We start from the raw sequence: 25,063 nt of genomic DNA, 5'->3' as shown, positions 1-25,063 counted from the left end.
AGCTTCCTACCCCCCTGCCTGGTGCCATTGTCTCTTCTGCACTGCTAGTGTCTTCTCTCATGTGCTCTTCAAGAGACTTAACTTGGCTTCAGACAACCTTACCTTGAATCAATAGCAAGAAACTTAGTCTGACTTTTGGTAATTTATGTGAAATAGGTTTTATCTGTGTTTAATATGTTCATCACTGTCGCCCGTCTCTTAACATATATACATGTTAGTCATTTAAAACATCACTTTTGTCTCCTTCCATCTCCTATCATGCATCCAGGTCTATGTGCAACATCTTAAGAATAAGGAAAATGAACAGCCAAGGAAGTTAACAGCAGTCAAGAAGGGCAAAGAGATCTGGAAGTTCATCAAATGTTTCCATGGATGGGGAAAGTTTAGGACTGCTCCACGGTGAAATCTAAACGGGTGAAATGTCATCAGAAGTTGCAGTCCACTGACTCGGTCGTCCGATACCAAAGGGGCTAAATACTTTAGATCTGGTACTAAGTAATATTTATTAATAATCTCTGAACTATTACGAGATAAAGAAATCCTCAAAATTCCATAATTTTTGTTGAATAACCCTGGCAGAACCCCCAACCTTTATATATTTTCTTATGGGGGGAGGGGGGTGGATGGGGGGTTGGTTTGTGTTGCCAGAAAAGTTATTACATATTGAAACATTCTAGGACACTGTATGCAAATTTGGAACAGAAAAGAGATTTGCACTTAGTCCAAGAATTGAAGATTGCCCTGAGGAAGCTCAGTCCTGGTATCTTCCCAACAGAGGTATCCAGATGTAGGGTGGTTTGAAAAATATTAGTTATATCTCATTGTACTGAAAAGTACTTCAAAGGTTTCTTTTATGTAGAAATATGTTACTCTCTTTGCCAGTTTCCATGTCTGTTTCAAGATACCTACATGTAAATAAACAACTTTGTGCATAACCCTGTTACCTAATACCTTATATAACACTTTGACAATCCTTCCCTCCAGCAGGGCAAACTTTCAAGTATTTTGTCTGGTTGTCCCTCAGACAACTAGTCGTCTAAGAGGCGAATTTGAGGTTACAAGGAAAATGGCAGCAAGTAATAAAGAATGATCAATATGTACACTATTTGGAGAGATCTGCAGGTTTGGTGAATATAATTCTAGATTTGCACCTGTAATAACTCCCCTTACGGTGGTCGATCTGATGCCTATAACTTATGTTGTTTTGTTTCAGTATCTCCAAAGTGATACCAATTTATCGCCTCTCTTGCAGTTTTGGCGGCAAGATATATGTAAAACACTCAAAAATATTATCTCAAAGTGGGTTGATAACTTCAAGCCAGTATTGCAATTGTACTTATTTAGTAATACACTTGAATAGTGTAACCCATATTTTCAATCACAAGTACTTCATTATGGTAAATATGCTACAGAGGCATATAGTAGGGTAGTTCTGATTGGAAGCCGGGTAGGGGGTGGGGGGAGGAGGGGGGTTGTTGTTACATTGGTAACCATTGTTTTCAAATTTGTTATGCGATCCGACTTCCTTGACAAATGTTTTCACTTGTACAAATGGCTTAATAAACATTGCAAACAGATGAAAGGAATTATTTTTGAAGGCCTAGAAAGTATCTAAGTGCTTCGATTCACATTTGTTATGGAAAAAAGAGAGAAGCCATTGGCAGAGAAGAAGGTGCTGTATATTAATATCAAATTTATTCTTATGACGTCAAGACGTTGTTCATTATTATCATACACCCAGTCTCCATTCATCAACAAACCGCATTTTAAAATATGAAGTCTTTTCCCTGCGAACATAAGAAATTTATATAATTATAGCATAGATAATATACATGGTGATGAACCTTCTTAGCTTATCTTGGAGATAATATGGTGTGAGGGAGGATGAGGGGGGTGACAAGGGTGGAGGTTTGAGGCGAAGACGATTGAATTATTGATGCAGCGGTTGTCATACTCATCCTGATGTGGAGGAGAATGATGGCTTTAGTGTAGCACCTTGTTGAAATGTTTAAGATTTATAGCCCATTACTTATTTCTTAAGTGCTGAGTTTTATTTTATAATGCAGTGCAATTAGTTTATATGACTACATGACAAATCTGTCCTTGTAAGGTTGTTTGTTTTCTTCTTTTCATAGTGGCAATAAAACCAAATGCATAACAATATTCTTTGCATGTTCATTCTTTCTTTCCTTATTCGTGTAACCAGAAACATGGTAGAACGGGTATTCTTTCTCATTGGTGTCACCAGAAGTTAAGAGAGAGATGAAGTGGAGGGGGGAGGGAGGGGTGTAGAGAGGGAGGGAGGGAGGGGAGGGAGGGAGGGCAAGGGAGCTTGGATGGGCAAAATGGTTTGTTAAGACTGACTGCTACTTATAGCGTACTATGACTGACACTATATATCCTGAACAAAGTACAATTTTCTCATTTTAAGAGGTGAAATTTGTCCCACTTTGTCCTTTGTTGAGGCTGCTGAACAGATGTAATCGAGTGAGCTTGACTGAGCTGGAGGCAAGTAGACAAAAACTTTCACATTGAGCCCTACCTATGACCGCAGTAAAATAATCTCCTTTTGTGGGGGAAGTGAGAGTATCCATGCTTCTCTGTTGCATTTTCATCAGATATTTCATCAGTTGCAGATTTCTAAGTTTGATGTAATCAATGCTTTCACCTTTCTTTTAATAGCCAGATTTTCATTAAGTGGTCATAAAACGAGCAAGATGCTACAATGTGAGTTCTTTTTGTTGGTATGTTATCTGAGCGATCTCTGTTCTCTCCTGTTGGATCACAAATTGTCGGGTTCAGTCTAGACCAGTCAACACCGTAGGCTAGCGATTCGTGGCCTTGATAGTTTAAGACGGACTGGAAGGTGCTTTCATTTGTACCACCACTTGAATCTGTACACAGTAATGATAGACACATACATGAAAGTAGGCTCTCACTTAAATCAGAACAGATGTTTGGTTACTCAAACAGAATCTTAAAGTGATTGATATCATTTGTGAAGAAAAGTTATCACCAAACTTTGGTAATGAATTATTACCACTGAACATACAAACTTCAGGCAAAGGATTTTCAGGGATTTGGTCTTCCTTAAAGAAGATGAAGATAACTGAGCACTGTATGAGACCATAACTTCAAACTGGTTTGTGCTAAGTATAGAAGGGACAATCACTTGAGGTTCTGCAAAATGTACTTTTAAATATATCTATATATATATATATAAATACATTTTTTTTCTTAATCGATGGCAAACAGAAATGTCTATACAATGCCTGATGGAGACTACTGTCAAAACTTAGGAGAGTTGACTAAACATATAAGAGAAACAGACAAGATTTCTGGTAGAAAGAGGGACTTCAGAACGATTATCTTCCACTTTGCCCCCCCCTCCCGCCACTCTGATCCCATCTTGAACCCCCCTATCCATCATTAAAAATCGAATTACACCTGTGCTTATAAAATCATGCTTTGGGTACTCTGTACAAACCACAATGTTACTCAATCCATATTTTGTAACATCATTGTGTTACACTTTGGCTCAATTTGTAAGGAACCACAAAATCCTCATTCTGTAAGAGGACTGAGCTCTCAAGGAACCCTCAATTACTACCATTACAGATTTACTTTATGCCACCTTAAGATTAGTTAGCAAATGTACTAATTAAAAAATCCTAATTTTAATATATCTTTATAATTCAAATCATACGGTGCATACTGGCACACATATTAACCACTACCTTCCAACATACTAATACTTACGAGATATACTTGAGGTGTCCATGATGTGAAATCCGTTGTGCATGCAAGCACCTAAGAGCAGGTCAACGTCTTTATCAGGATGCCACTTGAGCCTCCAAACACCGCCCCCAACATTGGTCTCGTGTAAAGGTGACTTCAGTTGTCTATTGTCCCAGAGAAATATGGTTTCATCGTAACTTCAAAGATAAAAAAATAAAAAAAATAACTGCTTTGAATCTAATATGGAAAATTATTATGGCATTTTTGGGCATGGATTGGGATAAATTACAGTATGATGCAATAAGTATTAATTTTTATCAAAGAGAGAAGAAGCTGTTATTTAAACAAACTGCTTATCTGATGCAATTAAGAAAAACGTGTGTAGGTAGTAATTTAGTTAACCTCTGAAGAAGATCCTGCTACAATAAAAAAATCAAGCTCTCTAACTATTTTCAACTTTCATTTCCAGTCAAGAAAAAGCCAAAACTTGACAATTTGTGATTTACTTTTATCCATATCGTCTTTTAGATGGTAATAACAGGTAAACCAGTCAGCAATGTTCTACATTTCATATGAATTCTCGCTTCAATTTCTCAGTTAGTGTCCCGTACATCACTTGTAATCTTTTAGCTTAGACAAAACCCTTTCCAACGTCTCAGAATGAATTGGAAGATTAGCACCTCAATGAAAGTAAATTTTCAAAACTTCTAGTTATTGTTCGCATGCCAAACTTGGAAATACCTGATGACCTTTCAAGATGGTGATGTGCGGAATAAATTTAAGGAATATATAATTGAGAGGTGAAAGACACAGGTATATCTGTGACATAGACACTGAAAGGGGACTGGACCACTTTGTCTATCACTGTATTAAGTTACATCTCATAAGTTACATCCCACTAGAACCGTTAGCTCAGTGGTTAACGCCGGTGCCTTCCAATCATAAGGTCCCTGATTCTAGTCATTCCAAGATTAATGTATGTCGTCCAGTAAAAGAGTTGTTGGCAATTGTCAATTCATAATCATGGACGTTAAATATGAAAATAAGAGACTGACTTCGGTCAGCTTGCAGCTGTGATATAAAGCCAATGAGGCTTCTTCACGAGTTCCTGCTTGCAGGAGGATCTAAAATACATTCATACATACATGTGGTATTTTCTATTGCAACTTGACCTTTTTCTGATAGAGTAACCCCATTACCTGCCAGATGCCATTATGTTTTCATTGTGCTTGTTGCTTTGAATGCTGCACACACCCATGGAGTGCCTGCCAAAAGAAAAACGAGAAGAAACACATCTTGCTCTGTACTGAGGTAATTACTATGGTGCTTCAAGTTTATTATCTATTGTCTGTAGCCTGTCTTGTCACTGACAACAATGAATACGTTCTGCGGTCAGATTAGGTTCAGGACAGAGAATGGTCATGCTTGTTTAACTTGTAACACATGGTACTCAGGAATGTAGCAAAGTTAACCTTAATACTTACAGACATTACTCGATGTCCTAATTAAGTTATGATAACCATGATAAATTGTTTAGAATTCTGGCCTACTGATGTACCTACAGTACTGGCTGTGGTTGTGTTAATAGGTGAGTACTGGTTGTGGTAATAGCTGAGTACTGGTTGTTGTGGTAATAGGTGAGAACTGGTTGTGGTAATAGGTGAGCACTGGTTGTTGTGTTAATAGGTGAGTACTGGTTGTGGTAATAGGTGAGTACTGGTTGTGGTAATAGGTGAGTACTGTTGTTGTGGTAATAGGTGAGTACTGGTTGTGGTAATAGGTGAGTACTGGTTGTGGTAATAGGTGAGTACTGGTTATTGTGGTAATAGGTGAGTACTGGTTATTGTGGTAATAGGTGAGTACTGGTTGTTGTGGTAATAGGTGAGTACTGGTTGTTGTGGTAATAGGTGAGTACTGGTTGTTGTGGTAATAGGTGAGTACTGGCTGTGGTAATAGGTGAGTACTGGTTATTGTGGTAATAGGTGAGTACTGGTTATTGTGGTAATAGGTGCGTACTGGTTATTGTGGTAATAGGAGAGTACTGGTTGTTGTGGTAATAGGTGAGTACTGGTTGTGGTAATAGGTGAGTACTGGTTGTGGTAATAGGTGAGTACTGGTTATTGTAATAGGTGAGTACTGGTTGTGTAGCTCAACTGGTTCTGGTAATAGGTGAGTACTGGTTGTGGTAATAGGTGAGTTTTGGTTGTGGTAATATGTGAGTACTGGTTATTGTAATAGGTGATTACTGGTTGGAACGGTATCAATTTCTGACTGGTGATTGACAGTAGCACTGAGTAAACTGACCAGTGGAGCTACATCTCACTTGCAGTATCATCTTACCTTTTACTGACAAAGACAGGACAAGTGCAATCAGATCTTGTGTCCCAAACTTTCAATCTGCAATCGTCGCCACCTGTTCTAAACAAAATTACAAATATTTTCTTGAAAAATTGTCTCACCTCCTAAAGAGTCTTAAATCAATATATCTCATTCAAAACATACTTAAGACCCCAACTGTTGGCAAAAAGTACATAAATACATGATGTTCACATAATATGTTCAATTATGATATAAAACCTTTTGCATGAGTGAACATCCACTTCATAAAAGCAGTTGTCTGTAGTGAACGATGCGAGTAAAACACTCAATTTTTGCAGCTCGTTAGTTTTATTAAGTAGAGTGACCATAAGGGCAAATAGTTTCTCCCCTGATCTTAGCCCTACACAGACACCTCCCCCACCCTCAAGTTACTTCAACAAATACATATTTTACATTCCTTTCAAACTGCTACCTCCCTCTCCCACAACCTATGCCTGATTGATAACAAGAAGCAGAGCCCACTCAACTGTACAATCTTAAGATCCAAGCAAGCAAGAAAGATTGATTTGGACAAGCTGAACAATTTAATACCTGGTGTTGTACATAAGAAAAATATTACAAAATTTGTTATGTCAAGTTGCAGCTCAATTTCTCCGTTCATACAGATCTTTAGTAATTTAATGACAAGATATTAAACACATAATTGTAAGATCTGGTGTAACAGAAATATGAAATAAAACTGTTACAGTAGTTTGCACACCAGAAAAATCCCACTTTGAGAATGGTTAATTTCATTAGATATGGCTTGACTGGACAAAATGTGGTATTAAAGTCAGTGTTTATTGCTAGATCGGAGCCACCAGGGATGTACTCACTGACAGGAATAACAGACCCCCCCCTACATTCCCCTCAAACTTAAACCCACCCCTTCACAAAGAAAGATGAATTAGTTGGAGCTTGTGTGCTATACCTCTGTTTCAAGACTTCAAGTAAACTGGCATATATAAAAGTTAAGTCTATCAGAAGCCAGAACTTTATTGTATGGGGTGGGGGTGAGGGGGTGTAAGGAGGATGGAAGAGGGAGTTTGGTAACTCAAGATTTTGATAAATGCTCATTTATGTAAATGTTTAAACAGTTTACCTGTCCAAATCAGCTCAGGTTGCCAATAATTAAATGCAGCTATCCAAGCTTCAAAGTCGTGTCCTCTCCACTGCCGTGTGGATTTCAATTCGCAGCCATCAACAAACTGACATAACGTTATCTGCCCATTGGAATCACTTACCACTAAATGAGGAGAATTACTGGAATAGAGCAGTTTGAAAAAAAAAAAAAATTAGCAAAATCACGGTTTCCTTTGAAAACAGTTTTTCAGAGCATCAGTCAGGAACTCTATACATTGTTGAACAAATCTAAAAGTTCAGCATTTGCTACTTCTACCAGTAGATTGCATACATGTCTTGTATTAGAAGACAAATTCCAAAACGTGTGTAATTCCCAACAATATTTGGATACCTTGCTAATTCATGCTTGGATTGGCAAGACTTTGAAATGTGAAAATATCTTTCTTTAGTTTTCTCATCAACACCTGTGAGAAACCATTGTTACCAAACGATCATTGTCACTTTTATTAAATTGAAACTCAGTTTGTACATTGCAAAATGACTATTTTAAGATGTCAGATTCCTTTTCCTCTTCACAAAATTTGCGGACACTAACTTATATCCTCCAATCAGCTTGCAGCTGTATGCCTTTGCTACAGATCTTCTAATTTTTTTAAAAAACTCTAAGACGAAATTCTTCAGATGGATAGATTATAGTATTTATAAGGTCTTATAAATCCCTCCTTCTATCTGTAGATACAAAGACAACATCCCCCTGTTGGCTGGTGGAAATAACCAAAAATGAAAAAATAAATTCAGCAAACAGAAAAGTAGTAAACAATTTGTTTCATCATCAGCTTAAAAAGTGGAGGCCTACTTCACATTTTTTTGTAAGAGCTGCAATGAAGCTTCCAAATGTCATTTCTCAAAGTTGATTATATTGAAATCCTAAAACATTTCTTTTGTTATAGCTAATTTCACAATTCAATCAAACAACAATAAATACACCCACACCACACATCTGTTACAAGTTATGATGTAAGAGCAACATTATAACTAATGATTCTTTTTGGGCAGCTCTATTTTGAATTCGTTGATCCAGGAGATACATAGCTATAACTTGAGTTTGACGAGTTGGACACCCACTCCCTTCCCCTCACCTCCTCCCTCCTTAGCTGAATAAACTGACACCATACCTTTCTGTTAAACCTGTTGACCAATCAACACTCAGAGCAATAGAGTCACAGCCCACTTTGAGAGATGTTAATGGAATTAATCTGATAGTGGAATCTGTATCCTTCAGAAGAGAAAGAAAACAAAGATACGATTGTCTATAAAGTACATTACGAGAAATAATTCATCAAGTTATAGTTTATAGTAATGATGGAAGCATCGAAAACATAAAGACTTTTGAAGAGAAGGAATGCTTTTGCGAGTAAAGTATCTCCAAAATCACTCAATTAGTTTATCAAAGGTTAAATAAGAACAAAAGAAACAACTTTCATCATTTCCCTGGTGATGTGTGCGATGACTCTGTTGATATTGGAAGGAAGTTCATTCAATCAGAGATTACTGAAACTGAATCTCACTTACGGGGGTCTGGCTGTGGTTCCCAGATTTTTTTTTTTTGAAATGGTTCACTCTGAGACATATATAAATTAATTCTATAATTGAGTCAATTTGCAAGATTATTTCAATTACTACATGGGTGGGATTGAGATTAGCCAGACTGGAGGTGAGGGGAAAGGGGGGTGGGGTGGGGGGTGGTAGGGGTGAACATCCCTCTCCTGGATCCATGCTTGTCAACTATCTTTATCCCACATTAGCAGTGAAGAAAATGTGTTTCTTCATAGAATCTCTTCAGACTATTCTACACTGCAGTAAAACCTTAAATTGCAGTAATCAAAGTTCTTGATGAAATATAAATGATACACAAAACCCCAACCTACTTTGGTAAGTCGTACTCTATCAAAGCTGCTATATTAATATTCCAGTTTTACTTAAACACTGAACGAGTGGCACACAAATCAGTAAATCAATAGCCATGTTTATATTCACTGGAAGTGCATGTTTAATAGTAAAGCAAGTGTCCAAATATAAACCACAGTAGCTTCCCAACCACCCACATTCACTTGCCAAAATGAGCAAAAAATTAATAGTCATACAACAAACTTTTCAAGATTACACTTTTAATATTTTACATCTGGCTATCATCATTCCAGCTTCTCCTCAACCTGCCTCCACCTCCACCCTCTGCAGCCAAAATATTAATAGGGATTAATTGATCTGGATTCGTGTCCCAAAATGATATACAAAGTGGTCAAATTGCTATACAAGCCCAAAGATGTATAATATTTTTTATTAGAGACAAACACCGGAGCCTTCAAAATTGCTGTTGAACAAAATGTTGACACTAAATCATTCCCTGATCATACAGTAAGTAAATGTGTGAGTATTATGTCAGTTATTACCATTGAGAGATGAAATAGATCCAAGCACCCTTCAGCATTAACGGACACCAGGGCAGGTTTACAGTCCAAGGGATGTTGACACCTGTAAGGTGATATTGAATAACAAAACCATAATAGTGCTATTAACAATGTAGTGACACCTATTACAATACATAAACTGAATGGCTGAAGTAGGGAGTGAGCCTCTTTATTCTTGAGTAAATAATTCTCCCCCTCCCCCCCCCCCCCCTCAGCAACACCTCAGAATAGGTTAGCTGTTCACAACTACCAACCTTACATAAATGGCAACCATAGCATTTTACTTCCTCAAGGCGAGTACAAATTGATACTTTTTCTAAATGATCATGATGACATTGTGCTTGAGTTTAACATTGATGATAAGGCTTTGCATTGGTTCATCATCGGCAAGAAAGATGTTGTAGGACTTCCACCAAGAGATTATAAAACATACAAACATTAATTTTAGTTATGACTCATGTCCCAACAACATCTTAACTTACTGGAGTTTAGTATCTGTGCACAACATACATACTATTAACAAACAATTCAAGTTGCTTTTGAATTCATATTAACAATTTTTTAGCAGACTTTCCCTGCCAAAAGCACATCAGCATGTGTGTCGAGTACACTTCCCTTTAGAATATGTGTATATGTTACAGTTCAAGCCATTGAGCATTAGTATTTACTATTTAATCATAATTAATCTAATACCATATCGAGATGCCAGATTTCCAAAATGAATCAAGTAGCAGTACAAATCCATGAAGCCGTGCACCAGTATGAGCAACTCTGCATGAACATGGGTAGAGGATGGACTAACTAAGTCTTCTGCTACTGTAAGTACTACAAATTGTTGGTAGAAATATCACAAAATTTGCTGTCACCATTTCATGTCTAATATGCCTGGCATTTGTCTGTAGTCCTTCTCTGTCACTTCAGTACTGCAAACAGTTCCAGATTGACCTGGGCTGTCTTTGAGATCCACTTGAAATGTTCTGATCCCTCCTTTTCGTGAATTTTTAGCACTCTTGATACAATGAAGAAGGTCACAGGATATATGCATGGTACAATTGACATACTCAAAATGAGAAAAGTAAAGAGAAGTGAATATGTTTTCTAGTTTCACATTGTAGGTATTCCACAGTAAGGGCACACTTTACAACAAACATTTTTCTCATTTATACGATCAGCGATAAGTCCAAACTATTTGTTAAACATGTTTGTATTTGGATCACTGAATGTGTCCAAAATTTGTCTTTACTATGTCAGAGTTTACATGAAAGAACTTTTGATAAAGTTTTATAAGTTTGTACAGTAGTACTCTAAAGGTTGGAGCAAAGACCGATAGACCTCTATTTTGGAATTTGCCTTAGTTTTCATATCATTCTAGATGCACTTAACATTACAAACTGTTAATTGTATTACCTTACAGAAATATAGCCCAGAGCAAAACTGCAGTCATTTTGCTGTACCATAACATTATTTACTATCGTGTACAGGTACAGCTCCCGGTTAATCAGAGAGCACAGGGAAATATTATGAATAGTGTATTCTCATTTTCATGACATATCTAGGGAAAATGAAGATTTCAAACAAATGGTATGATATATCCCCCAAGGTCCAACCTTCCTTACAGATAGTACATTAATATACCCTCTAACATGCTGTACATATATTTCTCGATCATAGTAAGAACAAAGGACTGCCTGCCCTCTGCAAACAAGGGACCCCACTGCACATGCAGTAACAGTAATCCAAGTAAAACACACTACACTGTTCTACTGGGCCAATTTATTCAGTGCCCTTTATTGTAGCTTATGTAATGTTCTCAGTAGTTGTAAATTAGTAATCACCACTGTACATTAGTTTTGCTTACCGATTTTAAGGTTGCGTCTTCTACGTCATTTCCATCATGTAATTCATATAAAGCACAGGCTAGATACTTCTCATAGTCAGGGATAGGACACCACTCCACACTGTCAGCAAATACACCTGTGTCCACTGAATATAACTCCTCAGTGTCATACCTGCCACTACTTGCCATTCTTGTCCAAACTCAAATCTTTATTTTACTTCTGGAATTTAATGGCCTAAGCTGTAAAAAGAAACATCAAAAAATATTCTTACTGTAGCAAAGACATTTTGCTAATAGCATGGGACTAGAAACATACTATGATAATTCCTGTGCTCCATCAACTGATTTGTAGCCTATCATATTGCTCCTTGCTAAGGGTTGTTGCTGGTCACAATCCATTTCTTAAATCAATCAACAACTGTATACAGTACTGTGCATACACAGTTAGAATCCCATGTTGAAAGCTACATATATGCTATGTCTAGATACAGTGTAAATGTAAATTAAAGATATGCCTTGAAATATGAATCTGTTGTGTGCATGTGGAGACAAAGGGGATAGTTGGGATAGATGGATGGGTATACAGTATGTACTGAATCACAGGCGCTCCCAATGTATACCACACGGTATAAGCAAAGTCACAAGAAGATCGCAAAGTGCCTGCAAACTGCAGTCCATAATCTGCAATGTTTGGCGACCAGATGTACAGAAATATATATCAATGGCTGAGTCTACTGAACTTTATACTTCGTACAAAGAACATGTAATGAGAACATTGCCATCTACTGTATATGACCAATTAATAAAGCTGGTTTGGGTAATTATTACTTTTATTTCCAATAAGATATCTGGGCACTTTGCTTTTAAATCGGGGCTCGCTGGTTCGAAACCTGTTCTAGCCATAAATTTCTTTGCTCTTTCCATTGTTGATAATTTCCCAGCCAGCTTTGGGTTACATAATTACTTTGGTTTATCTTGTTAATAAAAATCAATTGCTGATGACATAGAATTGAATGTTGTCTCTCTGACACTTTTTTCGAATAATTTGTTACAAAAACCCTGCAAAAAGAGGTAAACTCCTTCCCGATTCATCAGGACTGTCTTCTTTTGCAACAAAACTATGTTTTCCAGGCAAAATAAATGTTCTGACTTTCTTACTTTAACTTTGTGTTGTTAAAAAAATTCATTGCTTTTTAAGTTTTTATGATACATAAATTAATCACAGAAGTGGTGTAAGCTAAATAATAATAATGAGACCAGGCCTTATAACTTTTGGCTACACTATTCTAAGCTTAGCCCTGTCTAGTAGTCTAAGTTTAACACATGTACAGCCCAAAAATATTATGATTAAATGAAAGTTTGGAGATGTCATGCTGTCCTAAACTGGTGTATGAAGTTTTTAGTGTGCCACAATTCAGTATGTAGGCCCAACCCTTATTTAAAATTTCTTTGGTTTGATGAGGACAGTCTAGATTATAATCATTAATCAGTCCAGTTATTTTTATGACGCTTAAGCGACCAGAAACCCGCAAGGGCTTATGGATTACAACTTACACGTAGGGTGGCTTCCAATTCAACATTTTAAATCAAATTTGGAATCTTTTCAATTTAGAAAGTCATTTTCAGATGGAACAACCGTCGATTGCTCATGGAGGAAAACCAACCTTACTATGTATGACCTGGCCAGGTATTGAACCCGGAACCTCCCGATTGCTAAGCTTTCATTGCTTCAAATGCCACCGCCTTGATACACTCGGCGACATCACCGGTTAATTTAACCTCCATTCTACCTCCATCACACTTAACTTCGGAACTACATGAGATTGCACAAGCTCTTTTGTGTGATGTCGGTAGAATCCCTATCAAAATTCAACTTAGGTCTCGTTTAATTTAGGATTTAACTCCAACGTACACCAATGATTTCGTGCAACCGGTACTTCAACTAATGTAAACAATGTAAAACCAAGGATCATACAGTAGAAAGTATTGGTTACCGATGTCCAAGGAAGTAAACGATATGATTCCTGCAGTCAAAATGGTGATCTTACGGTAATGTTCACCCCATCCAAAATATCAACGGTGATTCCGATTGAACTGAAATTACTCACCCAAAAGGAGTATTAACATCGAATTTTCAGCGTTAAAATAACGTTAAAAATACCTCGATGTGTCATCGCACGAGTATAGAGACTGCGTTCCTACTTCTACAGTACTAGTTGTAGCACTCAAACCTTACATTACTCTTTGAATGTTTATTCTAAAATAACTAATGTCACGATCTTAAAGCTACCACGCGAACAGAGTAATCTTGCTAAGTGGTATATTTTCCCGATGTTTGCCGCAATTTGCAAACCGAAATTTGCTATTTTAAGTTTATTGTTTAAAAGAATCGAACTGCACCTGGAACGTATGCAGCTTTTCAGGATTGTGCACTTATGTACATAGACCATAGAAATCGAGGTGTCCTTTGACATATACACAGAAGCAGACGACAGACTTCGTTGTTCCTTAGCGACACAATTCTTCTTGCCGTTTCTGCACCAAATAAATATTTTGCACGTAAACACGAACAAGCGCGTTGTATCATATGGCTGACGTGCATTTTCCGAGTCAAATATTTGCTCCGAAAAAATGTTGGTCCAAAAAAAAAATAATAAGTTCCCCAAAAAATTTGGTCACAAAAATATTGGAGTCACAAAGCTACTTTTCTTGGCACAAACAAATTGGTGGATTAAAAAATTGCTCCGATTTTTTCTTTTAATCGGAACAGAGACGTCGGAACATAATAGACGTCGTGCATAGGGATATCATCAATATTTGCAGTACGATTTGGTCGTATACAGTTCTTATGCTATATAACATGTGACCGTGCTCGAAAATTGAAGGGACACCAATGTTAAACTAATTGATGTGACCGCAGTTTCCAAGTTCAGGTTTAAAGTGATTTTACAGTTAGGAAATATGACAGATATAGACCCAGCCGTATAGCTGCATAGCCGCCAAACATTCGAGTAAAGTGTAACCGGTTAGGCAGTGACGGAGCTAGGGGTATTGGTCAAGGGGGGCGATAGAGGTCTGTATGGGCGCTTTCGACACTATCTAAGCGGAGCGCCACCACAGGTTGGCGCGGAGCGTACAGAAATTTTTTTGAGTAAAGGTACCCTAGATCGCCGGAAATGACCCTTTCCTGGCCTTGCTAACTGGCAGATAAATGAAGAATAAATAGGTGTCATCGCCCAAAAATGTGTCAAATGTCAATATGTAGAAGAGAGCGCAATAAAAAAGTCAATAATCGCGAATAAGTAAAAAGTGGTAAAAAGCTGAAAGGGCACCAGCAGTCCATTTGAGTCCGTCAGGGGGGGGGGGGCATCCGCCCCCTGACTGTATGGACGCTCCACCTCTGCGGTTAGGGACATAGAGCGGGCAGTGGTAGGCCTAAGTTCTGGTTCACTGACCTTTTCTAACTTATGACGCACTCACAGCAAAGGTGCTATAGCGCATTAATTTAGATGAATCCTTTCCCTTAGCAAGAAAAAAGAACCGGTGCAAAAACCGTGCAGTACCGCAAGAACGCCTCAGAACTTCAGTGACATTTGTACGACAAGTTGCTCTCCTTGTGCCCTATATGGTTTAAAAGACGTGGCATTATTCTGTTTACAGGTTTTCACACCAATGAATCAGGTTATGTATATACGCGTATATTCATTGTAAATCACACAAACACACATATACAATGGTTGTATCTTGCAGAGAAACGTCTAATTTTTTCAGGACATTGAATAGATAATCTAAATTAATTTTGGGAAGAATAATTGTCTTAAAACAGTTATATAAAAAAACTCAATATTATACCATGTTTGGTGTTCTTGTCTTTCTTGTGAATGTTATGTTTTTCGTGATTTTTCGTGTCCGATAAAAATTATTCACTGGTATATCGTTCTTCGTAAGCAGACAGGAGTTACAATTTCGGAGAGGTCACTTGTGAAATTTGAATGGTTTCCATATCCGTGTGTTCACTGAAGTAGATTGCCTTGCGGAGTGACTTCAAGATTTACAAAATAAGTAAAAAAAATCAAAATCAAAATGACTGATGGTGGTGACAATGGCGGGATTGATTCCACTTGTGATACGACCAATGAGCAAAATAACATTGACTACAATCAGCGAATTATAGGATTTGGTGTACAATACCGCGGACCGCCACACAGACCTAAAACTACAAGCAATGTATCGACTTGTTCCAAAGTATTCATTATAACGTTCACCTTGTGTTGGTTTGGTATTGCGGCACTTTTGGCTATCCTGTTCGGCATTTATCTTTCACCTTATATAGCAATCGCTCCTGTCGCTTTTTCCATTTTTGCATATTGTCAGATTTCGTTGCAGATCTTGAGGGCAAACAGGGGGAACATAGCACGTTACCAGGATCAACCAGCTGGTCAGAATCAGAGTATCAACACTATCCATGTACCTCCTCCGCCTCATGCAGCCTTGCCTCAGCCATCACCTGCGCCTCCACCATGTCCATCGGCTCCACCATTGCAATCGCCTCCACCATTTCAATCGCCTCCACCATTTCAATCGCCTCCACCATTTCAATCGCCTCCACCATTTCAATCGCCTCCACCATTTCAATCGTCAAACATTCAATCAAGTTCAGGATACGGCGTTAGATACCATCCGGCTCCGCATGAGAATCCATCTTCTACACAGGAGCAAGCAGCACAAGAAGATTCAGGGATGAAAACCACAGAGTCAGCAGGGTAAGACGTTTTTAGTAGCTTCAGTCTTTGTCTGACCATTGATGGCATTTAAACGGTCATTTGTAAGTTGACCTTAAATATGCTAGAAAGTCAATAATAGTCACTCATGTACAAATTTTACCAAACAGGTACACTTCTTACTCGGACTACCTCAACCGGTGACATGTTATCGTCTAGTTAAATTGGCATATCAATGCATCAAAGTGATTTGAATGGTCAGCATAATATGTTTGGCCCTTATTTTAATTTATATATATATATATATATATATATATATATATATATATATATATATATATATATATATATATATATATATATATATATATATATATATAACAGCTGTGACCGAGTGGATAACGGCGGTGGCATTTGAAGCAACGAGGCTTAGTTATCTGGAGGTTCGAGGTTCGATCCCCGGCCGGGTCATACAGTAGTAAGGTGGGTTTTTCATCCAAAAGAATCTACGGTTTTCCCATCTGAAATGCCTTTCTAAATTGAAAAGATTCCAACCTGGAGTTATAATATTGAATTGAAAGCCACCCGACGTTAAAGTTGTATTCCATACGCCCCGGCGGGCTTTTCCCACATTCGTGGTCGCTTGAACGTTGAAATGGATATCTAATTTGACATAATATTGATGCTCCTTTTTGCCTCTCTTCCATTCACAGCCACTCTTCTGATGTTATTCCTATTGGTTTTAGTGCTACAATCTCCGATTCACTACCATCTTACGAAGAAGTAACAAAAGGAAAAGAACATCAGGGCAAAATTTGAAAGGATTTTTAATTGCTATTTTTTTTTCTAATTCTGGTGTATACCGTTTTCATTACAGTGATTCTGAGCAATCGTGCAACGTAGTAGAACGTACCGTTGACATCCGAGAAACGCAGTTACGTATTGAAAAATGTGCATCTCTATTTCAAGATCAAGCTATCAACAATTATTGACAAAAAAGCAATCTTCTAAATATATTATGAAGCATAGTATATAATTACTAAATTTTAACATATTTTCATAGTAATTAAATATATATTTATCATGTTCAATCTATAAGGCCCTAACTGAACTGAACTAACTGATGCGCGAATAGTATCCAGGACTTCATCATGTATTTTGTGTCACAGCGGAACGGTAAATCTCAACCATATCATCCAAGCCTACATAAGCAACCAACTCAACTTTACTGAAAGGACCACGCAGTTATAAACGTGTTCTTTCGAATATGAAACACCTATCACACTGAAACACTAAAATATTTTATATGTATCAAATAAAACATTTATATACTTTAATTTTGGTCCCATATTTTGCTTATATATGATTCTGTGCAGATACTTTAGTCCGTTGTCGGACTGAAGCGTAGTTGTGGTGAATGAAATTAATTTGAATTTTTGAACGGATTCTTTTAAGAGAGAAGTCGACAACGGCGTAAAGACGGACAGAGAGAGTATATGCGTTTTGTATTTGTATTTGTATATTTATTTGTTTCATCACAATTTACAGTGTGACGGGAAGTCTCCTATAAAGCCTGTAAGGCTTAACAAAGTAGGAGACTCCCCAAAAAGAAAAAAGAAAGAAAAACTTAAGAATAGAAATGAAAAGTTAATAGTAGCATCTACAATGATGAAATAATCGAATTGACTCTACTAGAAATTAATAATGTTAATAAGCGATCCTAACAATCTTTATAATGATCTTAATCGCAAACACACACAAGAATAAATCCATTAATAGTGAGAAATAATTACAGTTTGGAGATTCCTTTTGAATACAGAGTAAGAAGGCTTATTCTTAACATTATCCTGGAGATTATTCCACGTTTTTACAGCACGAATACGAGGGTTAAAAGAACTTAAAGTACTTCGTTGGGATAAAACATGGGCGTTATTACAATGGCGTGTTTGATGGTTGTGGATTAGTCTATTACTATATATAAAATCTTTAAAAGCCTCGGGTAGCAATCCATTCCATGCTTTATATGCAAATGTTGCAAGCTGGACTCTTATAATATCATTTAGTTTTAATAAATTTAATCTTTTGTATAATGGGCTAGTATGATCACGTGGTGCAGCATGTGATATATGGCGGATAGCTCTCTTCTGGAGGACACAGTTTTAAAGGTTCAATATAATTATAAACAACAACAACAATAAATTAATATTGATTACATAGAACAAAATAAATCATCATTTTCTATATATATTCTTTTAATATTTCATGTCTATACTTCATATGGCATCCTTTCTTTTTTATGGTCCTAGTTTTGTTTCGTTGAGGGTTCTGTCAACGTTAATGGTTAATACAAATGAATGTTCTTTCTATATGAGCGTCGGCCTTTTCCTTTTCTTAGTTCCACGTTCTCTTTCTTTCCTCGTTCAAGCTTTAATTTAGCTTCTTCCCTGCCTGGTTTTGCTTTCGGTTCAAGACCGAGATTGAAAAAAGAGAGCACGTGGCTTTACTGTTCTATTTACAAGGGCGTAGGAACCGGGGGGCTGGGGGGAGCCAGCCCCCCCCAGTGAAAAATATGGGGGGCGGAAGTATCGTTCCGCCCCCCGCTCCGCAAGTCAGAAAACCCCTTTTTCATTTCCAAATGAGAAAAAAAACTCATTTGAAGCACCAAATTGCATCTAAGGCCAGGTGAAAATGCAAAATTCTTTACAAAATGGAGTGGGTGTTGAAGTGTGCTCTATTGCACCAAATTGCATCTGAGGCCACCTGGAAATGCAAAAAAATTCCAAAGGGGAGGGGGCCCCCATGCAAAAAAAATCCAAAGGGGAGGGCCCCCTCCCCTTAGACCCCTCCCATTAGACCCCTCCCCCAAGCCGGCCATCAGTCTTCAGCCCCCACACTCAAAAGTACCTTCCTACGCCACTGTCTATTTATACCCCAGGCCGACGGAATTCCGATACTCGTTAACAAAAAAATGATTACGTAATGCTTAAGGATGCACAAAACCATGGCTAAATAATTAGCATCCATTAACTAAACACGTAAAGCAATCAATAAAATACTTAAGGGGGTTATCCCAGAACGGGTTGTGACAGTTACATAACGCAAGCGATGCACACCGCCGTAGGACGAATGCATTCAGTAATAGCGTTATACCGGGCCGCCGTGAGTGCATAATCCTGCGATAAACGTTGATTAACCCTGTTTTATGCACACAGCACAGTATTTTATTAAAGGATTGGTTCAGTTGTGAAACATGTTTATGTTATATGAATTCACGTGACAATTTAACTAATGAAAATTTTCATCTTTTATTTTGGATGTAAAACTATTTTGCTATTTTTCATGTTTCAGGTGGCATACTCCTATTAGAGTCTATATCAATCCGCCCGGATGTTCTCCTATCTCAGTAAAATTGCCAACATGCAATATGAGAACATCTTTGGGGATACATTATCAATCAGGGTATGAATTTTTGCATGTTACAGAGCATGAATGGAAGTACATGTGGTGCAAAAGTTGGGTCAATTGAGGCAATGAATACACCTTTAGGTCTCCCAGGAGCAGCGTACGAAAATTGTATACTACTGAGTGAAGAGGTTTGTTTACAAGTGACGAAAACGTCAGGCTCTGATAGCAAAAATCTGCGCGGTCATGATACGGAAACTTGATAATGCCATGAATGGCCAACTCGTCAGCTATGCAACGTTTAGCTATTGAGAACCTCTATCTAGATTTAGAGACCACATTACTTTTGTGAGTTAGAGTGCAAGTCGGCGGGGCGTTTAATGGGCGTATATGCTACCTTCAGTTAGGTCCTCTGATTTACCATTTCCCTGGCTAAACAAAACATACCCATTAATCCAAACGGCCTGTCCATCCAATCATTTTGCTACATTACACTGTTTCATGCTGTCTGCAAATACGATGCGGGGGGGGGGGGAGTTAGGAAAATGAGAAAGGTTACTATAAACTGCACTGCATAGTTTCTCTTCACGGTTAGAGTTTGGCATAAACTACTTCCGAAAGTTTTAAGTCTCTGCTTAATTCTAGTACTCCGCCCATAGGCTCCTATATAGTAGCGCTAAAGAATGATCAAGAATCAAACCAATTGTCAACATGTGCGGTTGTTGTAGAGCAATCGGTCCTGCATGGCACATAAAGAGTTAAGAAAGAAAAACAATATTTAGATTATCGATATGAGATCGAATTCTGACACCACCATCTGTCCCCTCCCCCCAACAATTTTGTACGACCCTGTGTAAACCATTCGTTCCACTGTTTCAAGCTTCTACCAGCTTCATTCGACCCTTTTCTGTATATTAAAGTTAATCTGTATATTCGAGCACTTGTGTATGGCGTATCCCTGCAACTGAGTGAATGAAAGTAATGCAACCAAAATTAGATGTCTGTATACACTGGATGTGTGTTTGAAATGTTTGTTGTGTGACGCTATATAACTGTTCAAGAATTAGATGTATTCAATCACGCATTTACATTGTAAGGCTAGTATCAATAAGATAGGATCGATTGTCGGTCTCGGGGGCGCGTGGTGGTGGTGGTGGTGGGGGGGGGGGTGGGGGTGAGGGTAACGAAGACATCACTGCCGATCCTTTTGAATCCCATGCGCTGTCCCTCCTTTCGACATGCAGCCAGTCCTTTTCATGAAACTTGAACAGTAATCACCGCATTTTTTCCTACCCGCTCTCACGCACATCACTGTTATGTCTTTCTCTAAGTTTCTATCTATTCAAACTGTGTCTTCCGGGACCTAGAGGGTACGTTGCTGCAGCGCCCGAGTTGAATTGACAGCATAGCTGCATGTTACGGCTGCAGCTAGTGCAGAGACTCCAATATGTGAATTATAATAATCATTGCTTCCCCTTCCTCCCCACTTTTCGTGAGCAATTAAACAAGGTGCTTCTTTATTATTTTGATTGGTGGTATTCACAAATGTCTGTTTTAAAAGTAAACATTGTACATGAGGCCCGTGTGAATGCAATTCTACAAAGTTACGCTGTGTATATCTTGCGGTAGAAGTGTGAATATTTTATACACTTCGGTACTCAATGGGAAAAAGGCGAGTTGGGTATAACTAGTACAGTATAACTTATATCAAAACAAGGTAGAACAGTTTATTTTACATTATTGATCTTTTTGAATAATGCAAGGTTTAAAGTTTTTAACCTGTCGAGTTTGTCTTCTTACCGTGTGACAGTTTCATAACTTGCTGAAATTTCTCCCAAGTTTTCCTAAATATGTGGCTCTAACAGACTCAAAGTTGGTGGTAGCGGAACAGCATTATTTATCGTGATCAACAGTAGCCTCTAGACTAACACTGGTAATGCGATAGGCCCAGCTGAACCGATACTATTCTAACGTGGAGCAATTGCAGAATACCCAGCAACCACAACTCAATCACACACAGGGCTTTTTGAGATCGGCAATTCATTGTTTGCTATAGCCTATACTGACTTCCTGTTATAATCTGTGAGATTCACGAATTGCGGGGTATAAAGCATACGATAATTATTCTTACACCATGTTTTAATCTTGACAATGACTACAAGGTTAGTTAATATCTTAGTTACAACATATTAGACCGGCAGCCCAGTGCACTTTGATCAAACGAACGAGGTACCAATATCTGAGTATTGGAACATTTGTGGAAAACCCAGTATATCCAAAAGTGGATGTCTGCCGTGGTCGCTCTGCTGCATGTGGCCCCTGGGGCCGGTTAAAGGGGGCCCAAAAATGCATCTGATCAAACGAACGAGGTACCACTCGAAACCAATGTCAACTTAATGCATGAATGCCACATAGTACTGAATGGCCCATGCCAGACAAATTTTCTGCTGCAAAGGGCCCGCCAGACGCCCCAAAAGGGCCCCTAAAAAAATGCATCTGATCAAACGAACGAGGTACCACTTGAAACCAATGTCAACTTAATGCATGAATGCCACGAAGTACTGAATGGCCTATGCCAGACAAATTTTCTGCTGCTAAGGGCCCGCCAGACGCCCCCAAATATGGCCCAAATGCCCATTAGCGTAGCATTGACCCAGATTAAATATGCAAGGTACCACTCAAAACCGGTTCGGAATGTTCGGGTTGATCTTACAGACTATGGAAATCATCATGCCAGACAAATTTTCTGCTACAAAGGGCCCGCCAGACGCCCCAAAAGGGCCCCTAAAAATGCATTTGATCAAACGAACGAGGTACCACTTGAAACCAATGTCAACTTAATGCATGAATGCCAAAAAGTACTGAATGGCCCATGCCAGACAAATTTTCTGCTGCTAAGGGCCCGCCAGACGCCCCCAAATATGGCCCAAATGCCCGTTAGCGTAGCATTGACCCAGATTAAATATGCAAGGTACCACTCAAAATCGGTTTGGAATGTTCGGGTTGATCTTACAGACTATGGAAATCATCATGCCAGACAAATTTTCTGCTACAAACGGGCTAACAGACACACTAAAAGAGGGCCCCCAAATGGGCCATGATCAATCATAGTTGGTACCACACAAAACCAATATTAAATGCAAAGGTACTTTCCACAGAGTAAAGAACTGCCAATGCAAGACAAATTTTCTTCTGCATAGGTCCCACTTGATGGAAAGTATAGGTGGCCCAATGCGGCCCTATATGGGCCTAATGAATTGTATATCGATGCAGACTATATGTGCCTTGTGACATGACATTTGTAGCATTCCACAGAGTAAAGAAATGCCAATACAATACAAATTTTCTTCTGCAAAGTGCCCACCACATGTAAAAAAAATTATACAGTTTAAATAGTTAAGATACCACAAGAAACCAATCTATAACAATCAAGAACATCCTGAATTATTCAAATTCCTTCCCGCTACATAGGCCAATGGAATAATGAGATTAGTATACTAGTAGGTGTATCAATAATTGAACATTTCATTGAGCAAAACAAAAATGACGAGAAACTCAGTCTTTGAGGGAGATCCTGACAGTTATAATGCATTCTCAAATCCATTCTTTTTCCTTTTATCCATTCTTTTTTCTTTTATCCAGTCAGTACTTTGTATCGTGAGCAGTGTTTAACTTGGCAGTTACTTTGTTTCGCTGGAAACACTGGGGCAGATTAAAATCAGTTTATGTTTTGTAAATAAGAAACCCAAAATCATTTTGTATCTTGAAACACTGTGTTTACGTTAGCATTGTAAATCTACAAAGTTTAAAATCTTGAAAAAGAACGCTTAAGTGTCATCTTAAGACATACATGTAGTCGAACAAAAGAGATTGTTTTGTTTCTTAAGCTCAGACAAAGAAACAATTATCAAACAATGGTGAAAATGCTTTATAACGTGTACTTAACGATAAAGGTTTGGGTTGAAACTGTCCAATATGGTTTTTGAAAGATACATAATTGAAGCATATAAATGTATATGTACCTTTATGCTAGGTACACTCTTTAAAGGACTTAAAATGCTAAGATTGAACAAACAAATACTGATATCACCACGTATGACTCCATTCCTTGATACAAAATATAAAATGAGTAATTGGCCTATATTACTCCATCTTGGTCTTTTAGAACTTCCATCATTACACTAATTCAATTCGAATAGCTTGTAACAAGTCCAACAAATAGATGTGGCATCCATTTTTCAGAAATATGAATGCTAGATGAGGGTTTTTGTTTTCATCTATGAAGGAATCTTTTACCTTTCAAGAAAGTCATCTTGCTAGTTTAAAATGTAATAAAATCATAATTGGCAAAGATAGTAACAAAAGATCACTATGTGATTACTCTGAACATGACACATGTTAGGTTCGAAGTATAAGAACTGAGAATTCATGTCTCTTGACAGTGATTAAACACTGGAGTGTGTGATGTAAAAAGACACTGCATTTGCCATTCAGACAGATCTCAAAAGAATCATTAGTAAGTTTATGAAAATTAAGTATTCCCATGAACTTGATTCTAAAAAGACATTGGAAGCTCAAATCTATGTTTCATTGTCGGAGTCATCACTCCAAGATGGTTCAGTACTTGAATCATCGGCATCAAACTCGGAAGCCACGTCTGGTCGGCTACTTTGAAAATCTTCGCTCAGTTCCCCCTCTTGGAATAGATGATCTGGGAGAGCCGGTCCCTCAAACCAGTCAGGGCTGTAGCACCCATTCTTGCTCTTCCAACCGTAGTTCTGTGGATCCAAGCCAGGCAAGACTCTTCCTCAGAGTGTTAGAATTATAATGTGGGGAACTGTAATTTTTGCCCGGGCCAGCAAATCCCAAAATATTTAGAGGCTTAGGTGAAAGTGTTATCTTTATTTTGCTTAGAGCAGCGAATAGCTAAATAAGATAAAACACTGGTCTTGTGTACAGTAACTCCAATTTATGCTGGAAACAATATAACCATGAGCTTGAAATGTCATGTTACAAGGCACATATATCCAATTCTTTAGGCCCATATATAGGGCCACATTGGGCCACCTATTCTTTCTATCTGGTGGGACCTATGCAGAAGAAAATTTGTCTTGCATTGGCAGTTCTTTACTCTGTGGAAAGTACCTTTGCATTTAATATTGTTTTTGTGTGGTTCCAAACCGGTTTTGAGTGGTACCTTGCATATTTAATCTGGGTCAATGATACGATAATGGGCATTTTGGGCCATATTTGGGGGCGTCTGGCGGGCCCTTAGCAGTAGAAAATTTTCTGGCATAGGCCATTCAGTACTTTGTGGCATTCATGCATTAAGTTGACATTGGTTTCAAGTGGTACCTCGTTCGTTTGATCAAATGCATTTTATGGGCCCTTTTGGGGCGTCTGGCGGGCCCTTTGTAGCAGAAAATTTGTCTGGCATGATGATTTCCATAGTCTGT

At 38.1% G+C, this 25,063-nt stretch overlaps 3 protein-coding genes across 6 annotated transcripts in view; 2 read left to right on the top strand and 1 right to left on the bottom strand.

The window, feature by feature from the left end:
• LOC139959497 (protein flightless-1 homolog) overlaps positions 1-2,163 on the top strand; it is a 40,608-nt gene extending 38,445 nt beyond the window's left edge. For both annotated transcript variants that reach the window (XM_071957156.1, XM_071957155.1), the window contains one exon: positions 269-2,163. In XM_071957156.1, coding sequence (XP_071813257.1) covers positions 269-403 — 135 coding nt within the window. In that variant the 3' untranslated portion in view covers positions 404-2,163. The remainder of the gene's footprint in view (positions 1-268) is intronic.
• LOC139959503 (diphthine methyltransferase-like) lies at positions 642-13,934 on the bottom strand. 3 transcript variants are annotated; one of them, XM_071957175.1, is made up of 10 exons: positions 13,593-13,934; positions 11,506-11,724; positions 10,514-10,656; positions 9,630-9,711; positions 8,355-8,455; positions 7,199-7,359; positions 6,079-6,151; positions 4,938-5,003; positions 3,760-3,935; positions 642-2,894 (listed from the first exon to the last, which is right to left on the bottom strand). In XM_071957175.1, the coding sequence occupies exons 2-10, from the start codon at positions 11,671-11,673 to the stop codon at positions 2,665-2,667; spliced, it is 1,200 nt and encodes a 399-aa protein (XP_071813276.1). In that variant the 5' UTR covers positions 11,674-11,724; positions 13,593-13,934; the 3' UTR covers positions 642-2,664. The 3 variants fall into 3 exon arrangements, with proteins under 3 accessions (XP_071813276.1, XP_071813277.1, XP_071813278.1); XM_071957176.1 differs by lacking the exon at positions 13,593-13,934 and adding an exon at positions 13,479-13,499; XM_071957177.1 differs by lacking the exon at positions 13,593-13,934 and adding an exon at positions 13,149-13,352.
• A 1,633-nt stretch (positions 13,935-15,567) lies between these two features.
• Positions 15,568-18,725, top strand: LOC139959504 (uncharacterized). Its single transcript, XM_071957178.1, has 2 exons — positions 15,568-16,247; positions 16,919-18,725. Exons 1-2 carry the CDS (start codon positions 15,568-15,570, stop codon positions 17,022-17,024), a joined length of 786 nt encoding a protein of 261 aa, XP_071813279.1. The 3' UTR covers positions 17,025-18,725.
• Positions 18,726-25,063: the final 6,338 nt, after the last annotated feature.

This window comes from Apostichopus japonicus, chromosome 19, assembly GCF_037975245.1.
Source record: "Apostichopus japonicus isolate 1M-3 chromosome 19, ASM3797524v1, whole genome shotgun sequence".
NCBI classification, from domain to species: Eukaryota; Metazoa; Echinodermata; class Holothuroidea; order Aspidochirotida; family Stichopodidae; genus Apostichopus; species Apostichopus japonicus.
This window is presented reverse-complemented; position numbering and strand designations above follow the sequence as displayed.